The sequence below is a fragment of the Tympanuchus pallidicinctus genome, unplaced genomic scaffold (assembly GCF_026119805.1).
Source record: "Tympanuchus pallidicinctus isolate F22 unplaced genomic scaffold, pur_lepc_1.0 scaffold22, whole genome shotgun sequence".
NCBI lineage: Eukaryota > Metazoa > Chordata > Aves > Galliformes > Phasianidae > Tympanuchus > Tympanuchus pallidicinctus.
The window spans coordinates 41,166,569-41,193,755 of NW_026294739.1; the positions used below are offsets into that span (position 1 = coordinate 41,166,569).

Consider the following 27,187-nt stretch of genomic DNA (forward strand, 5'->3'; position numbering starts at 1 on the left):
TTGCTGGATCACAGCAACTTACTCCCAGAAACACGGAAGAATTGAATATTGGCCCTATGCTTCTCAGAGGCACAAGAGAATGCCTTCTGAAGGGATGAATGGGAAACAACACAACGGCCTTTTCTTTTAACAAAACGAAGAGCAGAGGAGAACAAGAGAAAGAACTTCCTCAAGCAACTGAAGAAAATGGCATGAATACATTCTGAAACAACGTGCTTCCATTGCCAATCAAGCTAATAGCAGCTTGAACGTTAGACACGACTGACAACATGCAGAGCTGCTTACTTGAAGCAGTGTGGTTCTCTCTTCATTATCAGAAGGGGAAACACAGCATCAGAAAATAGCTCACTTCATATGCTCACCTTTAACCTGATCTGTTCTGGCATCCGTTCAGCTTGGTAAGTTAACACAACAGGATCACAGTACCGACGACCCTCCTGTCTAGCGTGTTTTCTGAGCTCAAACTCCTGGTGAAGAGAGCCAAATGCATTGCATTTTAGATGCTGAGTCTGGATGTACATGAGAACACAAACCTTTGGAAAGGCAGCAGTGCCACACTTACAGTTGCCAGCCTCTTGTCCATTTCAGGGCCTGCTTTTTCCACAGCTGTCTTCTGGATAAAGCAGCATGCCAGCTCACAGTTATCCTGTGCCAGTTGGGCAGCTGCTTGCTCCATCATGTCCCTCTGTTGTGGGGAGGCTGCCTATTGAAAACCAAGACAATCAGTGAAAGCATTTTCCTTGAATACAGCAGCTCTTAACAGGTGCACTGCTGTACTCAACATCAGAACTAACAAAGGAACCTTCTTAGGAAGGTGTTGCCTTTGCATGGAATACACAATAATAAATTTACTTTTTGCACAGCTTTGAATAAAACGTAAGCAAGACGACAGCAAAGACTTTCAACAAGGAACAGAACAGCAGGAGGTTTCCTCCTTCCCCCCAGCTTATCTCTAGAGCACAAGTGAACTCACAACAGATGCTAATAAAGGAAAAAAACCCATCTGTTACAGCTGGAGGGTTTTTCCACCACCTAGGCTGCAATCAGAAATGAGTGCCTCTCTCAATGCAAAGCTGAGGTGCTAAGTACTTCTGCAGTGGGCTCTCACACAGTTTTTTTTTTTTCCCTTTCCCTTCCCTTGAGAGTCTGCTTTAAGACAAAATGGAACAGAGGGGCCTATGTGCCAGGGTGTAAAGCAGCCTATTCTGCTGGAATACACATAAATGCAAACAGTCCAACCTCCTTGGGCTTTTTTGCCTGTTAAGATCTACCCCTACTTCGATATCCTCTTTCAGACAAAAACTCTTGCCTTGTTAACCCCCTTCATTAGTAAGCCAAATTTTTGAAACATCTTGTGCAGCATCTTCTCCTGCAGCACAACATTCTGTGCAATTATGCCATTCAAAAAGCTTCCCTGGATTACAATTGAACCTATATCAATAAATTCATGACATTTTGCAAATACAGAATACATTACAGCTAAGTCTTCCATAAAGCATGAATTACTTTTTCCTACACATGTAGGAACCTGGCAGAGATACTCACAGCTTGCATTCACCTGCCTCACCTCTGCCATCTCATGCCACCCAAGAGATAACAAGCATTCCTTCAGTTGCTTCCCTGAACTCCAGTCACCTCCAATGAGTCACAGCAAAAGTATTTCTCTCTCTCTCTCTCTCTCTTATTTCTCTCTCTCTCTGAGATGTAGGATTTTTGTTTCTTTGCTTTTTGAGGTTACTACCTTGACACCCAAGCTCTGAGGAATAATAAGCAAAAGGTGCTAACAGCAATCTGAGGCCAAGTTCCCATGTTAACAAAGCAGAACTTTTTACTCCCATCCTCAGCTTGTACTTAAGACTGACAGCACAGGACTCATACGTTTGTGCTACACCCTCCGTAAGCCCAGACTTGCTACTGCAGAGAAAGCAACCAGCTTCTGATCTTGGCAATCAGGTTACCTGAAGCTCTGAATGGAGGGTCAGCATGGCTTGAGGCATCTAAGTTACATCACACAGCCCATACCTGGGCTTGGGAGCCTTACTTAAGCTTTCTAAGGCTCTTCAGACCTTTACAATCTGCCCCCTTGAGCAGAGAGCAACTGCATTGCAAAAGGGCCTTCACAGTGCCACTCCTACCAGATGGGCAGTAGCAACATGCCCTTAAGAGGCAGGTAGCCCTTCAACTTTGCTATCCTTCCAGGTAATAAAACGTCTCAATCTTTCCAAGGTCTGTGCCTGTTGCGACACCAATGGCATGCATAGCAAGACTGGGTTACAGCTGCTGTTCTGGCTAGCAGTTCATGAACTGTATTACATTCAGCCAAGAGGGAAAAACTAGGACTTCAGCTCAAACTTTGCTTGTTAGAAAAAAAGACTTCGAAATATCCTCTAAAGAAGCCAGGGAGTGGAAAAGCTGTTCAGAAGTCTTAACTACTTATCTGCCAGCAGCAGGACTGAATGAAATCCGCCCAAAGCTTACATACATACCATGATAATCTATCACAAGAAAATCCCAGAACCAATTTAATTCTGTCCACCCTTGCTTATCTACCTGAAAAGCCACAGAAAGATAAGCACTCCAAAGCTTCCATGATGAGATCAAACTCGACAGCACGCAGGGACAAACAGCTCAGGAAGCTCGAGTGCAATGCAGCCACATCCAGCTGACAGGCTTAAGACTATACGATGTGAACTGTTACTTCAGCACAGTTCATCTCCACGCTGGATAAGCTGTGTAGCCTGTGCAGCATTAATAGAGAACTCTCTCTGTGCAGAGAACAGAGCTGCTAATGCTGGGTATCTGCGAAGACGGAAGGAAGTTCCTGACGATGCAACTCTTACCCTCAGTGCAGTAGCAAAACTGTTCTTCAGGTTGGTAGCTATGCTCATGAGCAAAGGCTCCCTGCAGGTGATCATGGCCATCCCAGCAGTCAGGTTCCTCATCATGTGGTGTGCAGCCACACGCATTCGCGACTCCTCAGAATCCAGCGCGAAGTCCTTCCTGACTATCTGCTCACACGTAGTCATGGCAATCTTAATGGACCGATCCACCACGGGGTGGACCAGCTCCTGCACCGCTCGCTCTATAGCCTGCCGCACGCACTGCTTCAGCTGGGGGTGGGCCTGGAACAGCGGGATCTGGAGGAGCATTGGGGAAGTTACGTTAGTATTCTGACTTACTACTGGATCAATCTACCCTAGGCATTCACATTTCCCAAACATTTTTAAAGGACGCCCTCACAGCTCGTGTACAGTATTCCTTACTATTCCAGCACCTATTTGATCATTCTGAAATGCAGGACAGGTTTTCTTCCCAAGTTGCAGCTGATCACAGAGCAAAGACTGAAGAGCTAAGTCACTGACTGGTCAGGAGGAGCAAGGAAGCCCTGGCACCTGTCCCAGCTGACACCTATTGCCTGAATTAATGTATATATTACTGCACATGCTACATTGCAAGACCATTTGAAAGCCTGTTAGCTAATACAACCACTACTAACTCCCCAAATTCCCCCTCAGGCTATTTGTTAGCACTCCCTCTCCCTGTTACTTCTGAGAAGCGACTCTCCAAGAAAGAGCTTCAAATTCTACAATGCCAAACCCACGAGCTAGGATCTGTGGCAACGTCAGTGGTAGGAACACTCAGCAAACCACATCAGCACTTACTGTTGGATTCAAGGTGATATGTGGAGCCAACCCTCCTAACGAATAGACATTGATGTCATGATAACTGTACTGGGGCTGCGGAGGAACCGTGGCTGTACAAGTGGTGCTGGTAGCTGGAGTTGTAGAAGCAGCTGGAAGAATATAAAGATGTTCATTTCAAACCATGAGGGAAAAACAAGTGATTATAATGGAAGCACGTGCCTAATTGAGACCAGTAAGCGATGAAGTTCTGATCATGAAGCTTCCTACAGGTACCTAGCATCTTTTCCACCTCCTCAGTATCTAGCACCATGTTAACTTCAGTGCATTTTGGCAGTTGTTTGTCACAGCAGGGTTTGAACCCTGCTACAATCTCACTTACCATCTCCCAGCTTCACTCTCTTCTGAAGAGCAGTTACACACAGCACATGCACAATCAGTCCTCAGGACTCAGCTTCCATCCCTCTCCCATCTCCTAATTGTTAGCATCCTTTTCTTACAAAACTATTCTAGTGATTCTAAGCTTTCAGTAATGTTACAGTAGTGCAGAAGGCTTCACACTCTTTTCTGCAATAGCACAGCCTGTCTTAAAAAAACTCCATACAGTATTGAGTTTGATCTGAGGTGTGCTTACTGGTGGTCGTGATGGGTGGTAGCTCTTCTGGCTGCTTCACATCTTTCTTTGGAGCAGACAGCTGCTCATCCAGATTTTTCAGACGATCCTTGTCTTTCAGGAGACTTCCAGGTTTCAGCTCATTGATGTCCAGTGCAAGATTCTTGCAGAGCACTTCGATCTCAAACTTGAGATTCAACTGCACAACAATTTTAGTTTAGGTTTTGTCACAAGGAAAAAACCCCAAACGTTTACTGGCTGCTCAAATCCCAAATCCCAAGCTTCCTGTTCTAACTCATGTTTTCTTTTCTTTTTTTGAAGGCACGCATAAGCAAGTGATGGTTAGACAAACAACTTGCACATTAAACCTCACAGAAAACAAGATTCATCCACATTCTTACTAAGTTAGCAATGCCCAGTCCCTCACACAAAGTGAGAATTGAAATTTGGTCCTTCCCAACATCTTTCTGACTGGTATGTCAAGAAAACCTCAAACTCAGTAGGTACAGCAAAGCAGAAAATTTACTTTTAGATCATGTTCTTGATGCAGCTCAGCTAAAACATTCATAATGGCCATTGTCCATGGGTTTGGAGGCCTGAAGACCTACAGGAGAAAATGGAGGGCAGCATTACACAATGTTCTGGAATGGTTTAGTTAACTTAGACATGCTTTGACACTGAACCATTATGTGCACATACAGACAGGGAAAACTGAAGCTTTCACAGTTGCAGGCAGAGCTGCTTTCAGCTCTGAGAGGAACCAGATGAACCATCAAGCTGAACACTGAACTGCAAACATGACTTCTGAGATATCAGTTGTTCAGCCAAGCAGAATTAAGAAGAGCCAGTACCATGTTAACTTCAGTGCATTTTGGCAGCTGTTTGTTACAGCAGGGTTTGAACCCTGCTACAAGCTCACTTATCCATCTCCCAGCTTCACTCTCTTCTGAAGAGCAGTTACACACAGCACATGCAGAGTTAGTCCTCAGGACTAAAAAAGAGGCACATTGAGGGTGGAAGGAAATAGATCCACCCAAACAACAAAACAGATCCTAGCACCCCTTCACAGTGACATCCTTTTGTTTCTCAGCAGAGGTCTGTGTCTGGGGATACTACAGTACAGTTCAGCCAACATCATCTCTTTAGACTGAAAAAAAAAAGCCACCACAACAAAAACCAACACAGAACAACAACAAAAAAGAACAGACAAAACACAAGCTTCCCCTCAAAAATGGAGCTCACTTTCAGCCCCAATATCTCTTAACACCCCACTGCACATGAAATAAACCTGATATACTGAGAAGCCCTACTTAATTTCTGCAATGCTTATGTTGCCACTTGAGCAGTAACCCCCAGCACAAAGTCACTTACCACACTCCTGACACTGGATTCTAAGACTTTGGCAACAAATGGTACTACATAAAGCAATTCCTGCTGTCCCTTAACATACGCTTCCAGTAGTAGAGACTTCACATCCAAATCCTGAAAAACACCATCAACAATTAAGAATGGTAGCAGGGCAGAGAGAAATGCCAAGAACACTGCAGAAATGCCATTTACGTGTTATTTTCTTACAGGATATAATGGCAAGATTGAGTCAAGACAGTCCTTGAATTTTACAGACTGCTAAGCATCGGCCTTTCACTTGAACAGACATTTTGATGTAAGATTACCTCCTTCATTTTGGTGATAGCTTTTCCAAAACAGCCTATGCTGCTAAACAACAACACAGTAGTTTGTATCAAGCAAGTCTGTGAAGACAGAATCTTACCGTGTGCAGGATGGGCTTATTTTTAGCCAGTGTAATCATTCCCAGCCAGTGACCAAGGTTCTTTAACAAGGAACGGTCGGAGAAGTTGGCTGCAGCCTTATCTGATGTCAGCAGCACCTAACGAAAAAAGCAACTCAAGCAACAACTGGAAGATAATCAGACGACACCAAACCAAACAGCTGCTCTGACCCAAAGCAAAGCTTCAGAACACTAAGTTCTGAGCTCCAGTCCCATTACAGACATAGTCAAGAGCAGCCTTTGCCCCAGTCTGCCTTGTAATGACTCAACATTCCTTTACTTGAAGAGGATCAGGAAGGATTATGCCTCTCCAGAGCTTTCCAGTACTGATAAGGCTGCTACAACTGCCCAGTAAAACGTAAACTGGGAAGGCAATGCTTCTTAACACTTCCTTGCAGGTCTGAAGGCATTTCCTGGGAAATGATTTAATTCTTACTTCAAGACCTAAAGCATGCTTCAGCATTCTGCTATTAGCTATGTCCCTTAGCTTCAGAGCAGCATCAGCCAAACAGAAGGCCAACTATACTCTAAAGAGCCAGGAGATTCTTTTGCACTACAGCGTAACCCATGGTAGCCAGGAAAATCCACCAACAGGTTTAAAAATAGTGCTTTCTTGACAAACTGGATTCACTCACTCATCTCATCAGGGCTATTTCTTCTTGATCTCTTTGCATTCATGTTAATTTAGTCCTCTAGTGATTCTTAGTTGTTACACCTGTTTTCTCTATCTCCCATCCTCTCTACTCCTTGATTAAAGCAGCAGAGTGTGGTTCTCATCCTGATATTCCCCCACACAAACTAACTAGACCACAAAAAAAATTTTCATGCTGTGGTGTGCAGACCTCACACAGATTTAGAACCCATCTAAAAAATAAATTTAAATACCTTTTTAATTATTTCTGACTGAAAACAGAAGAATCCCAGCATTCATACAGTAAGCTGTTAGCTTAAGCTAAAGTAGGCTTTTCCAAGATACTCCATTTCTGAAGATCAGCAGCACAGAAAGCAAGTGGCCTGAGAACAGCATACCTCTAAAGGTTGAGACCTACCCAAGTATGAGAACGTGTGCTACTCACCTTGATATTTCTGTAAGTTTCATTCAGAACCATTTTATTAAACTCGGGATTCTTAAGAGTGTCAAGGAAGTTTGAATATAAGCTGTGAAAATTTGGCTCAATACTGACTCGCTTCATCACGAGATACTGCGATACCCAAGGCATGAACTCTTCTTTCACTGTTTCCTTCAGTTCTTCAACCTGTCCCCATAGCAGAGAAAAAGCACACCACAAAAGAAGAATGAGACAACCCCAAACTCAACTGTTTTTAGCACTATAGTTGGTGGTTTTATTTCTAAATGGCTCCCATATCAGTGGATTTCTCTATCTAAAGATCTGGTCAGCCAGTAAGGATTCAATCAGAAAATGAGTAAGGCACAGTATTTTAGCACTCCTTTGCTCCTCTGCTTTCCAACACAACTTCAGAACACCCAGGACTGTTGGCACCTTGTGGTAAAGCAGTCTATCCACAACACAGGAGTCACAGGTGGCAGCAGTGCTGCAGATTTCTACTCAGGAAAACTAACAGGAACTTCAGACAGAAATGCAAGAGCCTAGCAGCAGAACCACGCAGCACCAAATGGTACCCAGCCCATTTATCTGAATGTCTGCAGAAGTCTCTGAAAAATATCAACATCAATTTGAAATAGTGTTTTCCAATCCCTACAGGTAACAAAAAAAAAAAAAAATCACAAGGTACCATTATTCCATGTATCTACTACAAGGGCTTTCCTGAAGATCTACAGCAATTGAGCACAAGGGATTTGGCCATAGTGAAACAAAGCAATTTGTAGGAAAAAGCAAGATTAAGAATAGCTATCTTTCATTTCTCTCTACTCCATGAAAAAAATGTATCTCTGAAGGTTCCAAAGCAACAGGTGATGGAAACTGCTATTTCCTTAGGGTAAATGCCCTTCCCTCTCCTTTTTAATTTTACAAGTTGGCATTGTTTGTAGATACACCATCATTTACCAGTTCAGAATGCAATTTTAGAAATAGCTAAATCACTTTACTGGTGTTCTTTTGTACTTGCCTTCTGTGTCATGTTTGACTGGGACAGATTATTGAAGATGAAAGCAATTTTTTCCTGGACGTTTTCTGGAGGTTCCACAATTCTCTCAGTTTGATCTGTTGCAACTAACAGCGTATCAATGTTGGTGGTATTAATGGAAGGCTGGAGGGAGACCAACAAGTTAAGAACAGATAATAAACCTAGGGGCAATAACCAAATTAAGTTTCGCTTCATTCTGTCAAGCCAAAAAGAGCTGAGCTTAATGAGATCACTACTACTGCCCCTAATGCACTTCTACCAGTATTTAAGGAAAGCAATTTTACACTACAGTGGTCAGTACTGAGCAAAAGAATGCCACTGTACAGAAACCAACCCCTCACATCTGCATTCATACGTCCATATGGACACAAAGCACAGCGTTAGCCTGGAGAAACAACAGTGCAGCAGCCCTTGGTACAACAGTAGGTCTCCAAAAGCACCTCGACACTAAACTGGGAGAGAATTCCACTTCAGAGAATTCAGCTTCATCTGAGACAAAGCATGCGAACAGAACGGGCCAATGACATGTGCATCTACAGCTGAAAGTCTGAATTTAAGGGCTTTAGCATCTAGTATGCTGCAAGAGATAGTTTGCTACAGTAATCCTAACTCAAGCTTAGAATTAGACAGTATAAACACCACTTAAAATCTAAAGAAAAAAAAAAGCCTTCCTATAGCACCATAGTAATTCCACAGCTCCATGATGACAAAATGCATCTCTACAAAAGCATCAATCCTATGACTAGATAAAAACATGAAGCAATAGGATTACAGCTCAAAAACCAGCAGTACAGAAGTTTAACTGGCCTCTACCCTCTCGTTCTCAATCTGTACCCACAATTCAACTCCTTTGCTTCTCCAGCAGGGGCCCTGGGTCACAGATGCTTACCGGCACGTCCTTCTTGAAGCTGACTCCTGTTGGTCGAGTGATGGTGATGGTTTTTGCAACAGTGGTGGTGGTTGAGGTGGTTACTATAGTGCTGACTTGGCCAGCAAGAGGAGCTTTTGCTGGAACCTGGGCCTGGGCCTGAGCCTGGGCAAGTGCAATGCTTCCAGGGGTGGTGATTGAGCCCTGCATTTTCACAGGAGGATCTCTAGACTGCTGTCCATATTCTATGTACTAGAAGAGAGTAAACAAGCACATTCACAGAAAGCAATGGAAGTAGGGAATGACTTTCAGCACAAGCACTATAAACATTTGCTGTCAATCTTTAATTCTTAACATTAAAGTCATCAAGGGAATCTGCAAAATACAATCAAACTGCTTATTAAGCATACACCTCATCATCACACAGCGCCCTTCTTTCCAGAGAAGAACCATCAGCTCTCTCTCTAACCTCACAAGCAGACACTCAGCATCACATTCAACATCTGTAAGACATTTTGCAGAGCCAGAAATCCCCATCCCTGCAGGTTGGGGTTAGCAGATCAAAAGAGGGGTCTAAAAGGCTTGCTTACAAAGCAGGGAAAAGTCTTCCCCCTCAAAGGACTCCTACAGCTGAATGAAAAAAAGTCCAAAGTTCACAACAAATAAGCAAAAAACACAGTTTTGAAGTGTCCAGCTCTACATTTCTTAAAACCTCTAAGGTAATGTGACAATAGAAAACAAGCTTTTCATTTTAATACACTGAGCCTACATATTTGTAACACCAGATGATACACAGTCATTTAAGGGACAGAGACTGAAACCTGCCAGTGAAATTAAGACTGCACAGCTCTGGGCAGATGAATTCTCAGTGCTAGAGCTGAACATTTCTCCTTATTCAGATTATGCTCTCAAGCTCTGCCACAGGGATTAACGATTTCTTATCTTTCCTAACAGCCTTTGAGACAGACACCTTATGATCAGCACAGCAGGGTATTTCTACCTTCAGGAAGGAAGTTTTTCTTGCCTTTTTCTGGACTATGTTACTAAGGCTGAGTATGTTACTCTATAAACACTGACCAGCTTTTCCCCTGTTTCCCAGGGAAAGCCCAAATCCCTAAAAGGCTGAAGTGTGATTCCTTGGAGGCACTTAAAAACCCACACGCGTGGCCATGTACCCTGATTGATCATGCAGGTAACTATTTCACTGTGAGCAACCCAAACAGGTGTAGAGGAACAGATTACCAACCACCTACATCCACAAGTCTTATAACATAAGAAAGAACACATCCAGGAAATAAAATGGCTTAATGTGAGACAGCCCAGACCATCTTCCCAAGAGAAAACAGCAAGCTGCTCAAAAGACTTTAAAAACCACAGAGAGCCAAGGAGCACACTCACCTCCTGCAAGTGATGAGGGAACTGTATAAAGTGACTAATAGAAGCCAAGTGCTGACAATACTGAGGATAGTCCTTCAACCTGTCACAAAAACCAAACCAAAGACAAGTTAGTCAGAAGCATAAGCCCAGATCAAAAACAGTATTGCAGAGCAATATAAATGTAACACTGGTATGTCATCCACATAATACATCAGAATTACTTCTGTCTTGCTCACAGCAGCTGTGCTGTAAACAAAACATTATCTAGAAAGCAGTTGTTGTAGTGAAAGCCACTCTAAATGAATTCATTCAAGAGAAAAACACAAGGTCAATTCACAGCAACCCAGCTTATTGTAAATCTCTATACTTCTGACTGAAGACAATCTCATTTCTATTCAGTGTTAGCAGTAAGATTGTTGCAGAAGTGATCTGCAGAAGGGCTCAGCATCTTAAACAGCAAATCAGTGCCCTCACATTGAAAACACCACAGTAACATTCTTCATAATCTTGCACAATTTTAAAGCAGAATATTCTGAGCAACAGATGATTCACATGCAGTACTGGAGATTCAAATTCAAGCCAAACTCCTAGAGCTTAGGTTCCTGGCCAGGCTTTTATTACTGAGCAGTGCAAATGGCATTCTAATAGAGCACACCTGCTAGGAATTACAATCAATATAAGAAGCTGACCACTTCAGCCAATTCAACACTTCCCTCTATTATTCTTACACACAAAGGCCACCAAGTATTTTCAGCATCTCAGTTTGTCCCCCATTTACACGGGCACTGCACTTCACGTGTTGATTTCAGAAGCCATCCATCCTTTTGCTAGCACATCAACACAGCCTCTTTCAGTTCAGCATGTTTTCAAGTAATCCTAACACTGACATATGTAAATTTCTCACACATAACTCACCGTTTACTGCAGAATTATAATTGGCTCAAGGTTAACGAGACATGACACGTGCTGTTTATTACCAGGAAACCACACTCACCTATTTTTAAATCTATCTAGTGCAGCAATACCAAAATAGTACATTTTGGAGGCAAAAGGCTTTCGTAAGGCTTCAAGAACGTAGCGAAGGGCCAGGCCCAAAGCCATGTAGGTAACCAGTCCTTTCTCTATTATCCCACCAAACAGGCAGGCTGTTATGTGCAGCTCTTTGTCAGGGTACTGGGGAAAGAAACGATATTCCTCAAACAAGTTCCTCAGCATGCAGTTAAACACTTCTCTTTCCCGTTTAATGTTGGAGTCCTTAAACCTCTGCAGCATTTCCAAGACCTGCAAGCAAAGAAAGCAGAAATCTTTACCAACAAATGTTTTATTTCAGCTCTTCTGCATCTATGAGTTTCAAGTACACCTATAGCTAAGGTAGGTACTAATCACTACAACCAGGCCTTTATCTTCAGACTGGAATTCTCTCTCCTTTCTTTTCAGTAACAGCCTTCAGGAAAAACTTTCTGCTACCTCCAAGCCCAGTACTTCAAAACTACAGAAATTAATGTTCTATGCCATAGTTTATAAACATACAAATACATTAAACTAAATTAGTAGAACTTGGAAGAGCAAGTATTTCACATACTTAGGATTACTCTGAGTCTAACTAAAACAGGAGCAGCAGTGCATACATGTAGAAGTTGCAGTCATTTTCACAGACTTTAAAAACAAATACATTCAAGACAGTATAATTTAATGGATTGTTTGAAGGCACACTAGAACTTATTTTGAATATTCAGGCTTCCACTCCTGCTGCTGCCTCTATCTCGAGGCTGGTGACAACTGTTACAGAAGGGAACTCACCTCATCCACAGACATGGTTGGATGTGGTGGATGGTTGTAGATACGCTGGAAGTAGCTGTTTGCCTCATCATCTATTTCTTTGCTGAAGTTCTGATTAGCCTCTGGCCACACCTGAGATAAGTCAGCTGTTAAAAAAAGGCAATTGGTCACAATTAACTTCTGACAGTCGACGTCTCTTCGCCTCTTCAGAAATCTCTAAGTAATCTGCTACTTAATCTTAAAAATCAGGTTATTGAGTCTTCCTAGTAGCCAGGAATTCTTATTTGAAGATCTGTTTTCAAAGCATTTATACAAGAGAACTGAGTCCCAGGAAGGAATTAGTCTCTTAGTGTTGTATTCCTAGAACCCACTGCAACCCAAGCTAGCCTCAGCTGGCACCTGAACCAAATGAATGCAAACAAACTAGGATAAAGCATGCTACACAACACTAACATGCAGACAAACTTTCACACAGACTTTCAGGCCAGCCAGTGAGCTTCAAGCAGGTTTTTACTGAATGCTCGAGCCCCAAAAGAAAAAAAAACCACCACAATGGTCACTAAAGCTGCCTGCACTGTCTGCCTACAGACAACTATAGCTTTGCTTTTTCACACATACGTAACAACAGTTGGTGGAAAATTTAGCATATGGGCAGGCTTCCTAAGAGCAGTGTTTGTTTGCTTAAGCATGTGAGTATATTTAGAGTTATAAAGGAGCTAATAATTACGGCTCTATTTTGAGGACCAAATCATTCTCTTGAGGAATAAAAGAGCCCAGCACCTTCCCACCAACCCACGTTAGTTGTGTTCCTTTTCCAACACTGCAGGCAGCTTCACTGCTGTGCTGCAGCAGGACTCAGCTAGCTATGATTAGCCACCTTACAAACAAAAGCCTTTTACAACACAAACAACTTGCTGAAGAGTAGGACAAGACTTCTGTTCAAAACATAACGCAATTAGGAAAGAAGGACAGAAGCATGCTGTTCATGCAATTCCTTAACGTGTTGTATTACTATTTTTTTTTCCCAATCCCACCTCCAGTTACTTGGCAAGCTGCTAGCATACAAGTTGAGAAGCACCTTTTTCAGACTAAGAGTGCATTACAAGAGCCACACTCCTATTACTTATAACCTCCAGAACAAAGCCACCCCCTGAAGGAAATGCAGATTAACCACAGTCACACTTCACAGTCACAGACAACACTACCACTTACAAGGTTTCATCTTACTCTGCTGGAACGTAGGCTGGCTCAGTCCAGATGTGCTCAGCTTCCTTTGCACGAATGGGTCATTGTTCACTGCAGGAAGGCCCAGGGCTCCAGTTCCTATGCCAGTCAGGCTACCCGTAGTAAGACCTCCTACTGGAAAGTACACAAGGTATATCATCTCAGCTGCACCCTTCATACTATGCGTGTATCACTTGCACCACCTGTTTCCAATAAGTTATCTGAGCCACAGAGCTTCAGAACTATCCAATGTCAAGCACTTTTATCTCAGCAGTTCCTCATCTCTGTCCCAACCTAAAAGGATGCTGCTAAAATCTGTCAAAAACACACAGCCTCTGGACTCTGACATGTTCTATCTATTGCAGTCACAATATTTGAGAGTGCTGTGATCTAAGAACAAGGATGTATAATTCCCTCCCACAACAGACAGCTGGCTGTCCAGTGCTTCCAATCACAGTAAATAACGAGTGTCTTAACTCTGATGTATCAAAAACACAAAATTCTCCTGGCCAGATAGCAGTACCTGGAAGCTGTGAAGAGAGTCCTCCAATGCCACTGAAACCCGTTGTCTGGTTTTGTGTGGAAAGAGGGGGAAATGCTTTTGCTGGTGACTGAGGAGTACTGAACGCAGAGCCCAGGTTTGGAGGGAAGCCTTGCATGCTCTGGGTGTGAGGAGCAGCTGAGCCACCTAAACTCAGAGATGCCATTCCTGCAAGCGAGTCGATCTGAATGAAAAATAAAAAGATCACACACAGGCAGCTGTAAGATGAAATCAAGCTCACTCTTTGCACGTTTTCTATGAAGACAGCTTCATGTCAAAAACATTCCTGAAGAGAGTCATGGTCGCTTTAAAATCTGAAATCAGACTTCCTCAAAATAGCCATCTGCCTATAGAATGCTAGATTATGTACCCAAAGGATAACATGACTAAGGCTAACATCTGCTGATCCACTTCTTCACATCAGTTATTTGCAGCAGGTTGCCATGGTATTTGGTACATTGGATAAGCAACTCCAATAAGGTAACAGTTTATAAGGGAACTGCTCTCTGCGTTGAGTTTACATAGTTTGCCAATGCTTCAGACATTTTTCAATGTTGAATTGCCACTATTTCACATAAAAGAGCTGAATGCAGTTGCTAAAAGCAAAGCATGTCTGCACTGCGTTGCTTCCAGAGGAGGAAGGGATGATGAGTGGCAGGGAGTAACTTCTGTGTACCTTGTTTTTAAAAGAGCAGTTCAGTTGAGAGCTGAAGAGCCCCAGTTATAACAAGCCCTTATGCTCTAGCACTGCTGCTTGGCCCGTGAAGCTACAAACAAGACACATCAGGTTCAAAGGCAGTGCTCAGTTCTCAAGTGCTAAAATTTACAAAGACATCTAGAAAACCTCCATTGTTTTAAAATAAATCAAACCTCAATCACTCTTTGGTACTCCCATCCTGCTACACTTTGGTTTCTCACAGAAATCCATGAAGTGAGACAGTTCTGACCTACAACCCTCAGGCGTTCTTCTGTTCGAAGGAAGTTATCTAGATACCCAAGAATAAAAACTCAAGGAGCCAGATGATGTTTTACTTAGACCTGCTCCAAGAGCTCAGCAAGCACACCAAAATTAATGCCAGTCGACTGTTTCTGGAGACACAGCACGTTCTTTATCTACCTGCACAGGAGAGATGGCATCCAAGCTGCTCGCGCTGGGTGGGCGGCCTTTGGGCATGACTCCAGGCGGTGGCTGCCTGGCCTTATTCATGACGTTACTGCAGTTGGCCACCATGGTGAGGATGGTCTCTGACAGCTCCTGAGAAACACTCCTAGAGCAGAAGAGCAGGACGGTGAGGGGTGCAATATCCAGGAAACCCAGCCCCCTCCCCCTCCGCCTGGTATTTGAGATGTAGAATTTTAGATGAAGAATTTCAACTGCAGTTCTAAAAAACATTCACCTCCAACACATTCCTCCATTTTTCAGAGCTCAAATCCTGTGCTGCACAGTTATCCCTTATTAAAAGACACTATGTGTATCTGTCTGCATGGCTCCAACAGCCCTAAAAGCAGGCAAAGAAGGCTGCAGATATGGACTACGTACAGCATAGCCTCGTGAATTCAGACACCAGCATATGCTGTGATCCCTTGGTCAAACCAGCTCCTGAAGGCTCCCCGTTCCCAGGCTTTGTCACTCAATCATTTCCAGTTGAAATTTCAAAACACACACGGACTCTCCAACAGTTGCAACATGCCTCAAAAGCTTGGACTGCAGACAAGCATACACAGGGATGGAGTTCAATACTCCCACAGCTTTTCTGTATATGAACTAACAGACAGGCTTCATTTAACCATTAATAAATGCTTAACACTGACAAGAACTCTCCAACTATTCAAAGAACTTGTACCAAAACCCAGCAGAAATCTCAGGCTTAGGCCTGAAGTCATTGCACAATCAAGGGCAGTCAGCTCCTCTTTCAAAGTATCCCAGTCCTGGCTGCCAGGTTTCCAAAGAGCCCTGCTGCTGACACACCTAACCACAAGCATGCTCACACAACTCCAGCACTTCACTCCAGAACACACAACCAACTATTTATGGCTTTCCTGACCTTTTTTTTTTGACCTCTGTATGCCGTGTATAACTAAAGCAGCACATTCCTTCTTGCAATGATGCAACTATGTCAAATGCTTCAAAGGATTCCTTATTTTCAAGGGATTTTCATGCAATTTCTACTGCACAAATGTTGGGATGGGGATGAAAAGAATGAGGAAAACTGTGATAATTAAGGCAGGAAAACAAGATTTTGATTTAGTTAAGGCAGGCCAGCCTTCAGCTTTGCCAGCTGCCCCATTACAGACTATGCAGGTTGTGCCCCAAAGCCATACCACAGAGTACAGAAAATGCCATCCTAACACAGACAGGATTTCTGCTTCATACAAGTGCAACCAGACCAGAAGGCAGAGCTCTGAGCACAGCATGGGCAGGCTCAGCAATCATGGGATGAGTTTGCCTACACCCCAATTCCATAATACCACAAATAACTAGATTTCCAGGCACTTACAACCAATTGCAGGTAGGGAAGTACAGTTTTCCTCATGCAGGAGATGTTTGTAGCACTGTATGATCCTGTTTAACCAAGGAACAGGAGCAGGGCTGATGAATACAGGTTACACACAGATACCACTCTCCATCCTTTGCCCTGCTCCTTTTTTTGGCAGCAGCATGCCTGCTATGCTTCCACTTAAATATCACAGCATGCTTCAGGGAAACAGATTCAATCTGCTAGGGGCCACTGACCATATGGCAGCCCACAACGCAGGCTTACAATCCCAAGTTTGATCCCTGTGGTGACCAGTTAAAGCCATTTGTGCCTTGGAACAAATCCCCAATTCCTAATCCTGCCATCTACACAGATGGAAAATTAACATTTTTGAATAATACTCTACTGCATATTAAGATAGATACTGTAATACTTTTTAAATGGTACAGAACAGTAGATTTCCACAAAGCAAAGTTCACGTTTTCAATCCTACCCAAACCACTCGGGCTTGAATCGAAAAACATTAAGTAATGAGAAAAAGAAGAGTTATCTCCTTCTGAAGCATCACTGCTGCATGGCACAGCAGCAGTGCTCAGGGTGACACAAGCTGCGTGGACACAAAGGGCCTCAGATTAGTGGCTAACAGAAGTGCCTCCCCAGATGCAAAACCACAGGAGGGTTAACAACAGTTTAATAACTACAGCTTAGTTAAGGAAACTGCTCCTAAACCAGTTACCCACAGTGGGTAACTTCACCACATTTCATGTTTACTGGGATTTTAATCTCCCAGTCTTTATGATGCCTGCTTCTGTTTGTGAGAAACAATCCAAGCAATCCCTTCCTGGAAGAAATCCTGGTGTTTTCTCTTTCACACTCACAGACAATAGCTGAAGGAAAACGACTGCAAGTAGGTCACATTCCTGCATAGAAGGGAATGCAGGTTGCTATAAAAAGAAACCAAAAGCTGAGAGAATTGTGCCAGCGGAGAACTGCTAGCTTCTGGATTAACTGAATAAATAAAACTTGGTAACACATTAAGATTCAGGGCACAGTGACATGAGATGAAAGTTAGGTCTACAGTTAACTATTACATCTCTAGATCTGGGTAACAAGGCAAACGCTGGGCTGGACTTCTACAACTAAAAGATGACTCACCAAGTTGAGGAGTAACAGGCATTCCTTCTGTCTGAAAGATGGACTGGAGATCAGAAACTGTGTTTCAGTAGTTTTTAAAGTTTAATTGCACAGGTCCCAGCAGAAGACAAAAGAACCCTTTCTCATAGCATTTTACCATGATCTCAGAAGTGCCCTTCCAGTTGAAGCACGGACTGTGACAAACCTGTATTTATTCCCTACTGCTTACTTGAGAGCTGGGAATCATCTCTGGCAGCCATACAGATGTTTCCTGTATCTGTCAAGACAGCACCAGATGATAACACAGCCCCTGGGTCAGGTAACACACATCTAGCCATGTCAGCACCTTCAGATGTCTACATGTAACACCAAAGCCAGCAGCACCCCCAGCTTCCAGTCTGACTCAGGCCACACAGGGCTACTCCTGATTACCTGTGAAATACTGCTGCAAATACTATCCTGACCTGACAGTATTCAGTGACCTCACCAATATTTTGCAACATTTTGTCATTTTTACCTAAAATTACCATAGCATTTAAAAGTTACGTTATCCTGTCCATTGTTTCCTCCTTCTCTGCTCCAGGAGGGGTACGTTACAACTCTCTAGGACCCAGTTTCCTTCTAGATTTTACCTAAACAAACTCATGTGTAGAACAACTCAGCTATTTCCCACCCTTTAACTTCAAGACAGTATTTTCAAGACAACAGAAAACTCCTAGTTTCAGTTCTGTAACATTACAACCTCTACCTCTCTCTTGCACAGGAGAATTGCATCAGCCCTCTCTGCTACAGAGCAACAACCACATATGCAGACATTTCTTTAGTGCAATCACAAAATCCTTTATGCTGTCACAGCTTTTAATGATGGTGCCACACTCTGCAGTTATGATCCCTGTTCCTCTGCCCAAAGGACCTCACTGCACCTAGTCACTAACCCATATCTCACTCAGCAGCCATCCCACAATTACCAAGATCACCCCACCGTCTGACTACAAAGACAAGATCAATTTCAACTTCCTGCTGTGTAACCTACAAGAGAAGCTTCAGTGTCAGTGATAAACACACTACTGAGACTAGCCACACGATGTTATACAGCCTCACTAACACACAGGAAGCTCCAAACCAACTGTGAACACGTGCAAGGTACAGCCAGCAACTGAGTTTCAAGCAGATGAAGCACTCAGTGAAAGCAGCACGACCCTTACCCAGCACAAGCCTGCAGGCATGCCAACATAGTTGCCAAGGTTTCTGGAGGAAGCTGAGCACTTTTGGGTTGATCTTTCTCAGGAGCCAGGCCGCCTAGGATGGATGGACATCTTCTCTTTAAGAAGGTCATGCAGGCTTGGATGAAGGGCTCCTGTGGAAAATAAAGTTGTCTCTGTCTCCTGTCTGCATCCAAGCCACTATTTCAAACTTGGCAATTGCATCATGGAAAGAATGACATTAAGTTATAAATTATAGCTCAATGAAAGCGTGGAACTACCAGACCACAGACACTTTCCACAACTTTAAATCGACTTCTGAAGTGAAAGTGACCTAAGTTAGTCACTGATAGAGTACAGAGATAAGGAAAATCCTGTTTTACCCCATGCTCCCGAATTTTGTCTGTGAGCCATTTGTCAAGTTTGAGGTATTCTCGTCGAGAGGCAAGTGCAGCAAGGTCAATAACAAAGGCAAATGGAGTACCATTCAGCAGCATTGACAAGGCCTAGAGGAGAACAAAATAAGACTACCAGTGAAGACACAAGGATACCCTTTCTCCTTCCTTTTCTTTCTAACCTCCATACACCTTCTAACACAGAAATGTTCTCATTGCAGGCTGCTGTGCTTTATTAGGCACCATCTGCATCATATACACATTTTTGTGCTTGTGGCACAAATAAGCAAGAGCTCATGAGAGTATGGTACCACCTTTCCTGGAGTGACTTTGTGCTTACTGAGTTAAATTCTTCTACATGAAGACCTACCAGCAAAGTGATGCTGCAAAGAAAACTAAAAAACCCAACAGAATATCCTAGCATCTCCCTGCCAACAGACCTCAACCACTTCAGAGCCTCTTTGAATACATCTGATCTGAGTAGTCATCTATGAACACAGAAAGCAATACGATGAAACTGACTTGAAGCTCTTGCACTTTGTGACACCCAATTATTTTGCATCTAACTTTAGGAAGTGATAAAGGCCCCTAAGATGTCCATGAAAGACTGGAGGTCACCTGACATGTAAACAGTTGTAAAGTAGTATTCTTAAGAAACCTCCATTCCAGCAGTCTCAGCAATGTCACCTTCAAATTAATGCCTGAAGGATATTTTCTACAGTTCCCATTTCAATGGTGTTCAAGGTTAAAACAGTTGAAGTTCTTCCTGGATTTACAGTACATGCACAAAGCAAGCAGCTCCATTATACTGCTTCTTAACAATCCTTACTGAATGAGTCACATCTAAGTTCAGCTTAGCCTTTGTTACAAGATGAGCAAGTCTGCATAAGACACCAGGCAGGAAATAATGACGGTGCTTTGCAAAACTCACCTTCAAGTCTTGTGCCACATCAAGAATACGTGACAATTTGGCCTGGTCATACTGCTCCCCTCTCATGTACCATTCTGCCATTGCATGCATGATAAGCTGGCGAATCGAAGGAGACTGACCCTAAGAAGAATTAAATTAGGATTGTACTTCATGTCTCTAGGAAAAGGATCAACTATTTGAACATTTAGTGTGATACCTTACCTCTAAAGCCCAACACAAACACATTTAACTAGTCAGCCACAGAACTTAAGTTTCTTAGTTGGTCTCCTATCATGAGGTAACAAAATTACCCAGGAGCTCAACTAAATGATGTAGAATGGCTATGAACGATGAGAATGTACATCTTTTACAGGTTTCCTGTGATTGGAGAAGTCTAATTCCCCCCAGTTACATACACAGCTTTTGGAATAGATGAATTGTTTATAAAACTGTTATGCTCAATGTGTTCTCAAAGTGAAAAATGCAGTATCATGCCTTGACGTGTTCACACAGAAACAATCCTAAGCTTCAATCCAACTGGGCAGCACCCTGTCACAGGGCAGCTATCGTTCTGTCCTTCATTCTGAAGCCTATCCTGTTGAAAAACTGCATCTTCTGTTATTTAAGGACTTTATGCAAAAAGCATCACCTGTATCCTACCTCCTATTCTTTCAACTTAAGGATATGTACAAGAAAAAAACCAAAATATTCATGCTGCTTCAGGTAGGGAACAGTCATGGCTGTGCAGTGAATATGGATTAAGACCCACAGAGGTCAAGCTTCTTGTCACTGACTCTACTGTACTCTAAAGGATAACACACTCCTTAATGCAGATTCTCCTTTCATCCCAGAGGATCCCTCTGTCTTCAGTTTCTTCCTTTGATTTGTATGTGTTTAATTACCAGTAGGAGCAGTAAGTAAAGTCAAGACGAAAGGGAAAACCATAGAAATAAGCCTATTGTTTGTTCAATAAGAGCATGGAGTTTGTACACATATTTGCCCTCTCTCTGCACAGAAGTTCTCTTTGAAGGCCAGCCCTAAGCTGTCAGAAAACACTCTAAACTTCCAATAGAAGTCACCATATGTGCAGTCTCTGTACGTAGAATAGCCTCCACCTTTTACTCAATCACACTGGTGGAAACCATTTGTTTTGAACTTCCTCCCCTTACAATTTCTACACATTAAGCGTGCCAGCTTCTCTCTCTCAAAAATAAGTAAATCAAACTTCAGTTGAAATGTAAAGATTTAGTGGAAACACTTACCTGCCCATGCCACGCATAGTGCAAAATGATGGCAGAGTTGGGATGGTTGCCAAGGAAGATTGGCATGAGTGTGGAGATGAGTTCATGGCGCAAGGTATGCCAGGAAGTGTTGATCTGCAGTAAGGCCAACACCAACATATCTGGGCAATGCTTGATGGGAAAACTGAAGAGCTGCTTAACCTGCTCATACTGCCCCACTTCTGCCAGCCGTAACAGAGATTCGATCAAATCCAGGCTCTTCCTAACAAAAAGAAAAAGACAGACAGACAAGCCCCCCCCCAAAGGTTACAAAGCAGTTTGGTTACAGCACCCTGGATTTAAGCAGGCTGTAGCACCGATTGCAAGACTATGCACAGTGCAAGCAACCTGCCATTGCAGCTCCTGCTGTATATAATTAAGACTCCAGAAGCAATCTCATCCATGAAAAATAACAAGACAATATATAAAAATAAGCCAAAATGATCTTAAGAGCTTCTGTTAAGGAAGATGGAGAACAGAATGCTGATGTTGGAAAAACTCAGCTAGAAGTGAGTTACTGGAATAACTGAACTTGGAATAGACTTTCAGAAGTAAAATACGCTTTTGCAACACCTGAGATTCCACATGTGAAACCCATGCAACATTTTCCTCTATTTCACAGAGGTATAAATATTGCCACCTTCTCTGACATGAACCATATTCCTCATCCTTCAGTTCCTTATTTCAGGCTACACAACAGGAACAGAAACAATCAGCGCTGACATCAGCCATGCAGATACATTACAAGAAGTTCAGAGTCACACAATTCAGTTTTGTGCAATAACTCAACAAGCCTGGGGGCCCCAGTATAGGAAGGATGTGGAGCTCCTGGAATGGGTCCAGAGGAGGCACTGAGATGAGCAGAGGGCTGGAGCAGCTCTGCTATGAGGAAAGGTTGAGGGAACTGGGCTTGTTTGGCTTGAAGAGAAGGCTGCAGGGAGACCTCATGGTGGCCTTCCAGTGCTTGAAGGGAACAGATAAACAGGAGGGGGAACGGCTGTGTGTGAGGGTAGACAGTGACAGGACAAGGGGGAATGGTTTTAAACTGAGACAGGGGAGGTTTAGGTTGGATGTTAGGAGGAAGTTTTTCACCCAGAGGGTGGTGAGGCACTGGAACAGGTTGCCCAAGGAGGCTGTGGATGCCCCATCCCTGCAGGCATTCGAGGCCAGGCTGGATGTGGCTCTGGGCAGCCTGGGCTGCTGGTTGGTGACCCTGCACACAGCAGGGGGTTGGAACCCATTGATCATTCTGGCCCTTTCTGACTCCACTTTATGATTCTATGAACAGCTCTTCAAACTAACTATTTAAATCCCAAGACCTATTTCATGTAGGGGGAGTAGGTTTCTCCAGTGTTATCTTACAAAAGACAGATTTAATATCTTAACTCCTCTATCACACCAACTTCAGTCCTGAGATTCACCAAAACATATTTGCAGGAATTCTCAAAGCAATAAAAGCAACAAGTAGTAATACATTCTCAGATGTTATGGAAATATACAGTAATTTCTAATACAAGAACTTTCACTGGTCAAACACAGAAAAACACTAACAGCTCATTTACTGGAACATACACACAGCTACAGACACATAATGCTGCATTAAGACAAAGCCACATCTGACCAAGTTAAGTTGTCTTACTCTAAATCTATGTAAGAATAGCAGTTTGGAAAGAACAGGTTTACCATGTAGCAATTTCTCGATTGTCATCCTCTGGTGGTGCTTTCAGGATGTCTGTGGTAACTGTATGACAAGGGTAGTCAGCAAAACAAAAGATGTCCGGGTTTATGAGGGAATGTTGAATGAAGGAGAGCTGGAAAGAGAAACCAAAAGCAGTTCAGGACGCTGGAGTTGCACGGTCCTTCACAGCTGCATTTTGCAGAGCTCCAGCCTTTGTGTGTAACCAGGTGGACTAGGTGCTTGGCTCAGCTGCATTACGAGCCAGAACTCTGCTAAAAACAAATGACATGTAGAGCTGGTGACCACCTCCTTCCCAACAATGCAGACACAAATTCTCAAACTTGGCTCGTCTGAAAATTCCTATTACCAATTCACATTTGAGAAATTCAGAAGCTTCTTAAGTGATGTGCAGACAGACAAAATGCTGGTAAGCTTACCTGGCCTTCTGCATGCTTCCAAGGTCTGTATATGGCATTAACTGGAAAAACTTCCATGCCCAGCCCTCTCTGGATGCCAAACACCACAATATGCAGGCCTTTGCTGTCACGAATCTGAAATCCTGGGTGGTCCAATTCATAGGTTACTACTTTGAAGTCCAGGCTAGGATTCTGTATGCACAAAACAGGAGAGCAGTCAGCCTTAAACGTCACAATCCGCAGTACTCAGTTCTAAGAACCCCACTCCAGTTTAGCATCCACCCGAATTTTGGTTGAGAACAGTTTGTGTTCTTTTTAAAACAAAGTTTAGATAGTTCTACAAACACAATGCAAGCTCGTGTTTGAAGCCAGTCCATGAGCCTGCACTTTCCCCAGCACTACAGCCAATGCTGTCCATACTTCCAAACATTAAATTAAAATCAAAACAACCGAAACAGCTCATTTCTTAGCACTCCCATTCCTTTTGTTAGCCTCCATACCCTCCTCAGCAAGAGACAGAAGGATGTGACCAGCTGCCAAACAGGACTTCTTGTCTTCCTGAACAATTTACAATGCAAGCACCCACAAAGCACCCGTTAGATTTTCATCAGTAGTGTGAAACTTTCATATGAAGGAGCTTGGAGGGAACCAGGGCCATTACAGAATGCAGGCCACTTCTTCCAAAGGTAGGTGAGCACCAGATGCAAGAGCAGGAGATACTGGCTGCACATTGTGCCCGCCTCCTGACAAGCTGATGTGACACAAAGTCAATGTGAACTGCATCATAAGGCTAAGAAAGGCTGCGGGTGTGCTTTTACAACTGCAAAATTGAGTAAAAGAACGAAGTGCTTAAAGAATAAGAAATGATTTATTGAGAACATGAACGTACAGGTGCACTCATGCCGTTTGGGTAAAGCGCAACTGCAGCCAGGTTGTGCTACAGGTTGTATGCACTGCTACAGGATGGAAAAAAGCAGTTTCCTTAAAGGAAACAGAAGACAGAAGCAGCAGAGAGCTTTCTGTAAGAACTGAAATAGTACAGCCATGTTAGCAAGCAAGAGCTACTGTTACCTACACAGCACAGAAGGATTTGGGTATTGGTACGTAATTAGCAGCTAACTTCTTTAAGTTTTTGGTTTTTCTAAAACCAACCAACTCCTGCACAGGTTAGAGGGACCACACAGAAACCTCTCTCTTGCCTAGCAGAGAAAGGAAATGGCATTCGTGTTTCACTGTGCTAATTAAAAAAATGCTGCTGAAGAAGTGATGGAAAATCTTCCAAAACATCACCGAACAGCAGCATTGGGAGGTTTGGAATGAGTAGCTACGAAAATATTTTTTCTTCTTCACTGTTAATGCCTACAGTGAAGCTTTTCAAAACAAGGTGCCTGATGCACAGCTGTGTTCCACGGTCAGAAATAAACTGTTCAAACTGAAAACCCTTCAGACACACAGGAACACACAGGAGTGAGCAGCATGGAATGAATCACAAGCCGCACCCACATTAGCATTCTGGTAGTTTTTATTTACCACAGTTCTTCAAAATACTCTCATTCAAGGGGGAAAACCATCACTCAAGCATAGCAGCACAAACAAGTTATTGAGATTCAAAGCCATTCAGGCTGCTAGGAGCTCAAAAAGCTTTATATTCCCACTGGGACATGCCCTTCTTTGAACTGCTCTGCACTGAAGATCAAGGTGCTCAGAAAACTTACCAGCTCCTTAAGAACATCAATTAAGACCTCCACATTCCAGGTATGGGCTTGTGCTCCATCACTTTTATCTTTCCCATCACTCCAAATCCCACTGCCAGGAGCCGAAATAGACTGCAAGTTAAACATACTCCATTAAGTACTGGCTAGAGAACTCTCAAAGCCCGCCAGCCACAGAACTTCTCACTACGAAGGAAAGCAAAGGTTCAGAGCAGTAACGACCCCACTTGCACGCTGCTCAGAATCCTTCACTCAAGAAGGTATTACAGAAATGTATGCTAGAGCCTTTGGAAGTATAAATATTGAATAATAAAAGCTTACATTCTGAAGATTTCCCAATTCCTGCTTTTTAAATACCAATAACCCACCCTGTACAGCACTCACTTGTAATGGAATACCATCCGTCAGCCCCGAATGAGTCCGAGCCATCATCCCCAGCACCCTGGCAACCTGGGCAGCCGTCACCTCCCGAACTCCAAACTGCATGATTATGTTGCGACATTCTTCAACGCTACCAGGGGACAAAACAGACCTCAGTAAAGCTGATCTTCCTTCCAACAATGCAGGCTCAGCCCTCACTATGAGCCAAAGCCAGAAGCAGTGTTTGCAGGCTCCTGCTGCCACGCTCAGGTATTACAGCGCTCTCCTTGGGCCCTAACAACTGCACTGTAAGATCTCGTTTATGGAAAGGTAACAGATACACAGCATGAAATAAACTCCTAATATATTCAAAACAATTCCTCAGTAGAGGCATTCTAACTAGCTTTTCCTCCTATATTTCTGGTAATGATGACAACTCACACATGTATACAAACAACCAATGGCACACAGCATCTGTGCTAGGTGCAGAGATGTATAGTCATGCTCACATCACTCTCAGCAAGCCCACGCAGCTCTGTTCATGGCAGCCTGTTTCACACAGCACCAGCAACTCTAGCTAACAGAGATGCATATTTTACATTTTAGAGAAGGGGAAGATAGCCAAGAGAATCTGGAACACTCTAAATGAGAATGTGGGTTAAGTACGTACACAAATACACACACAAAGCCAGGGCAAGTTGAAGACAGCTGTATTTCTACCAAAATAAGCCTGAGCAGGCACAGGCTCTGAAGCAGCTGTCAAGATACTCAGCTTTATCACCAGCAATTCACTATCATAATTCTATTCCACAGCTTGAGGTAATCTTAATTACAAAGTTTAAGCTTTGATAAGCGTGGTACAAACAAGAAGCTGCTGCTGGGCAACTCCCTTGCAGAGACACCATTATCTTCAGCCCTTCCGTAATTCACTTCATGTGGTCAGTGAGCTATCAGGAATGTGCCACAAGTGCAGAACAGGATTTAGGTGGAACTCATGTTCACTAAGCCATCTTGTTTTCAGGATGTAACCATCCTCCTTGTTTATAAAACCTTTCCAAGGAAGGCAAATACCTTTAGCTAACAGTTTTTACCACGACAACAGAAAAGCTACTCACAACAGAAGCAAAACAAAATAAGAATTTAAACAAACTTGTAGCAGTTGGTTCTTTTCTTCACCTTTTGCATCCTGAGAAACGCCACCAGCACCCAAAGTGCTTGATTTCATAACAAAAAATTGTCTTTTCCTACAAACCTTGTACAAAAGCCATAGCCAACTTCTTGCATAAAGTCTGCCAGAGAACTCTCCATCATTGTTTTGGCTATCCCTCCAGAATCAGGCAGGATCCTGTCCATTAGAATGTCCCGTTTTTCAGGGTATAGAAGTGGTGCAAGCACCACAGGGCAACGCTCCTGGGGAAAATCTGAGGGCAAACAATGAAACAAGTCATGCCAAAGACCCAGAACAATAGTTGTTATAATCAACAGGCTACTCAGAAACAGAGTGCTATACTAGAATTTCCTTGCTGCTGCAGAAATTTAGATGCTGCTCCAAGTATTTCTCCACCCCATCTAGCAGCTCCCTGCTGGCTCTCAGATATTCCTAGAGAATAAGAATGTCCAAGAGGCTACATTAATATCTTCACTGCAGCTGCCCAAGATGACCAGCAGCTGCAGTGGGAGCTTTA

General features: G+C 43.1%; 1 protein-coding gene and 2 non-coding genes across 8 annotated transcripts in view; all 3 read right to left on the reverse strand.

Annotated features, from left to right (window-relative positions):
* Positions 1–27,187, reverse strand: part of CNOT1 (CCR4-NOT transcription complex subunit 1) — a 53,482-nt gene that overhangs the window by 13,648 nt on the left and 12,647 nt on the right. For 2 of the 6 annotated variants that reach the window (XM_052685373.1, XM_052685372.1), the window contains exons 8-33: positions 26,755–26,923; positions 25,527–25,653; positions 25,146–25,256; positions 23,452–23,622; positions 23,020–23,147; positions 21,319–21,559; positions 20,078–20,197; positions 19,135–19,257; positions 18,755–18,906; positions 15,056–15,206; positions 13,921–14,122; positions 13,386–13,529; positions 12,195–12,319; positions 11,389–11,675; positions 10,416–10,494; positions 9,039–9,269; positions 8,132–8,272; positions 7,120–7,299; positions 6,026–6,142; positions 5,626–5,736; positions 4,781–4,858; positions 4,276–4,453; positions 3,663–3,793; positions 2,841–3,137; positions 563–703; positions 363–467 (exon numbers count right to left, since the gene is read on the reverse strand). In XM_052685373.1, the coding sequence (XP_052541333.1) occupies positions 363–467; positions 563–703; positions 2,841–3,137; positions 3,663–3,793; positions 4,276–4,453; positions 4,781–4,858; positions 5,626–5,736; positions 6,026–6,142; positions 7,120–7,299; positions 8,132–8,272; positions 9,039–9,269; positions 10,416–10,494; positions 11,389–11,675; positions 12,195–12,319; positions 13,386–13,529; positions 13,921–14,122; positions 15,056–15,206; positions 18,755–18,906; positions 19,135–19,257; positions 20,078–20,197; positions 21,319–21,559; positions 23,020–23,147; positions 23,452–23,622; positions 25,146–25,256; positions 25,527–25,653; positions 26,755–26,923 (4,040 nt within the window). Of the gene's footprint in view, positions 1–362; positions 468–562; positions 704–2,840; positions 3,138–3,662; positions 3,794–4,275; positions 4,454–4,780; positions 4,859–5,625; positions 5,737–6,025; positions 6,143–7,119; positions 7,300–8,131; positions 8,273–9,038; positions 9,270–10,415; positions 10,495–11,388; positions 11,676–12,194; positions 12,320–13,385; positions 13,533–13,920; positions 14,123–15,055; positions 15,207–18,754; positions 18,907–19,134; positions 19,258–20,077; positions 20,198–21,318; positions 21,560–23,019; positions 23,148–23,451; positions 23,623–25,145; positions 25,257–25,526; positions 25,654–26,754; positions 26,924–27,187 lie in introns of all 6 variants that reach the window. The other 4 variants (XM_052685375.1, XM_052685374.1, XM_052685371.1 and 1 more) reach the window with 2 other exon arrangements.
* Positions 6,518–6,653, reverse strand: LOC128082851 (small nucleolar RNA SNORA46). The gene has a single exon (XR_008207872.1). It is a non-coding gene; the product is annotated as a small nucleolar RNA SNORA46 (small nucleolar RNA).
* Positions 14,607–14,742, reverse strand: LOC128082852 (small nucleolar RNA SNORA50). Its single transcript, XR_008207873.1, has one exon. It is a non-coding gene; the product is annotated as a small nucleolar RNA SNORA50 (small nucleolar RNA).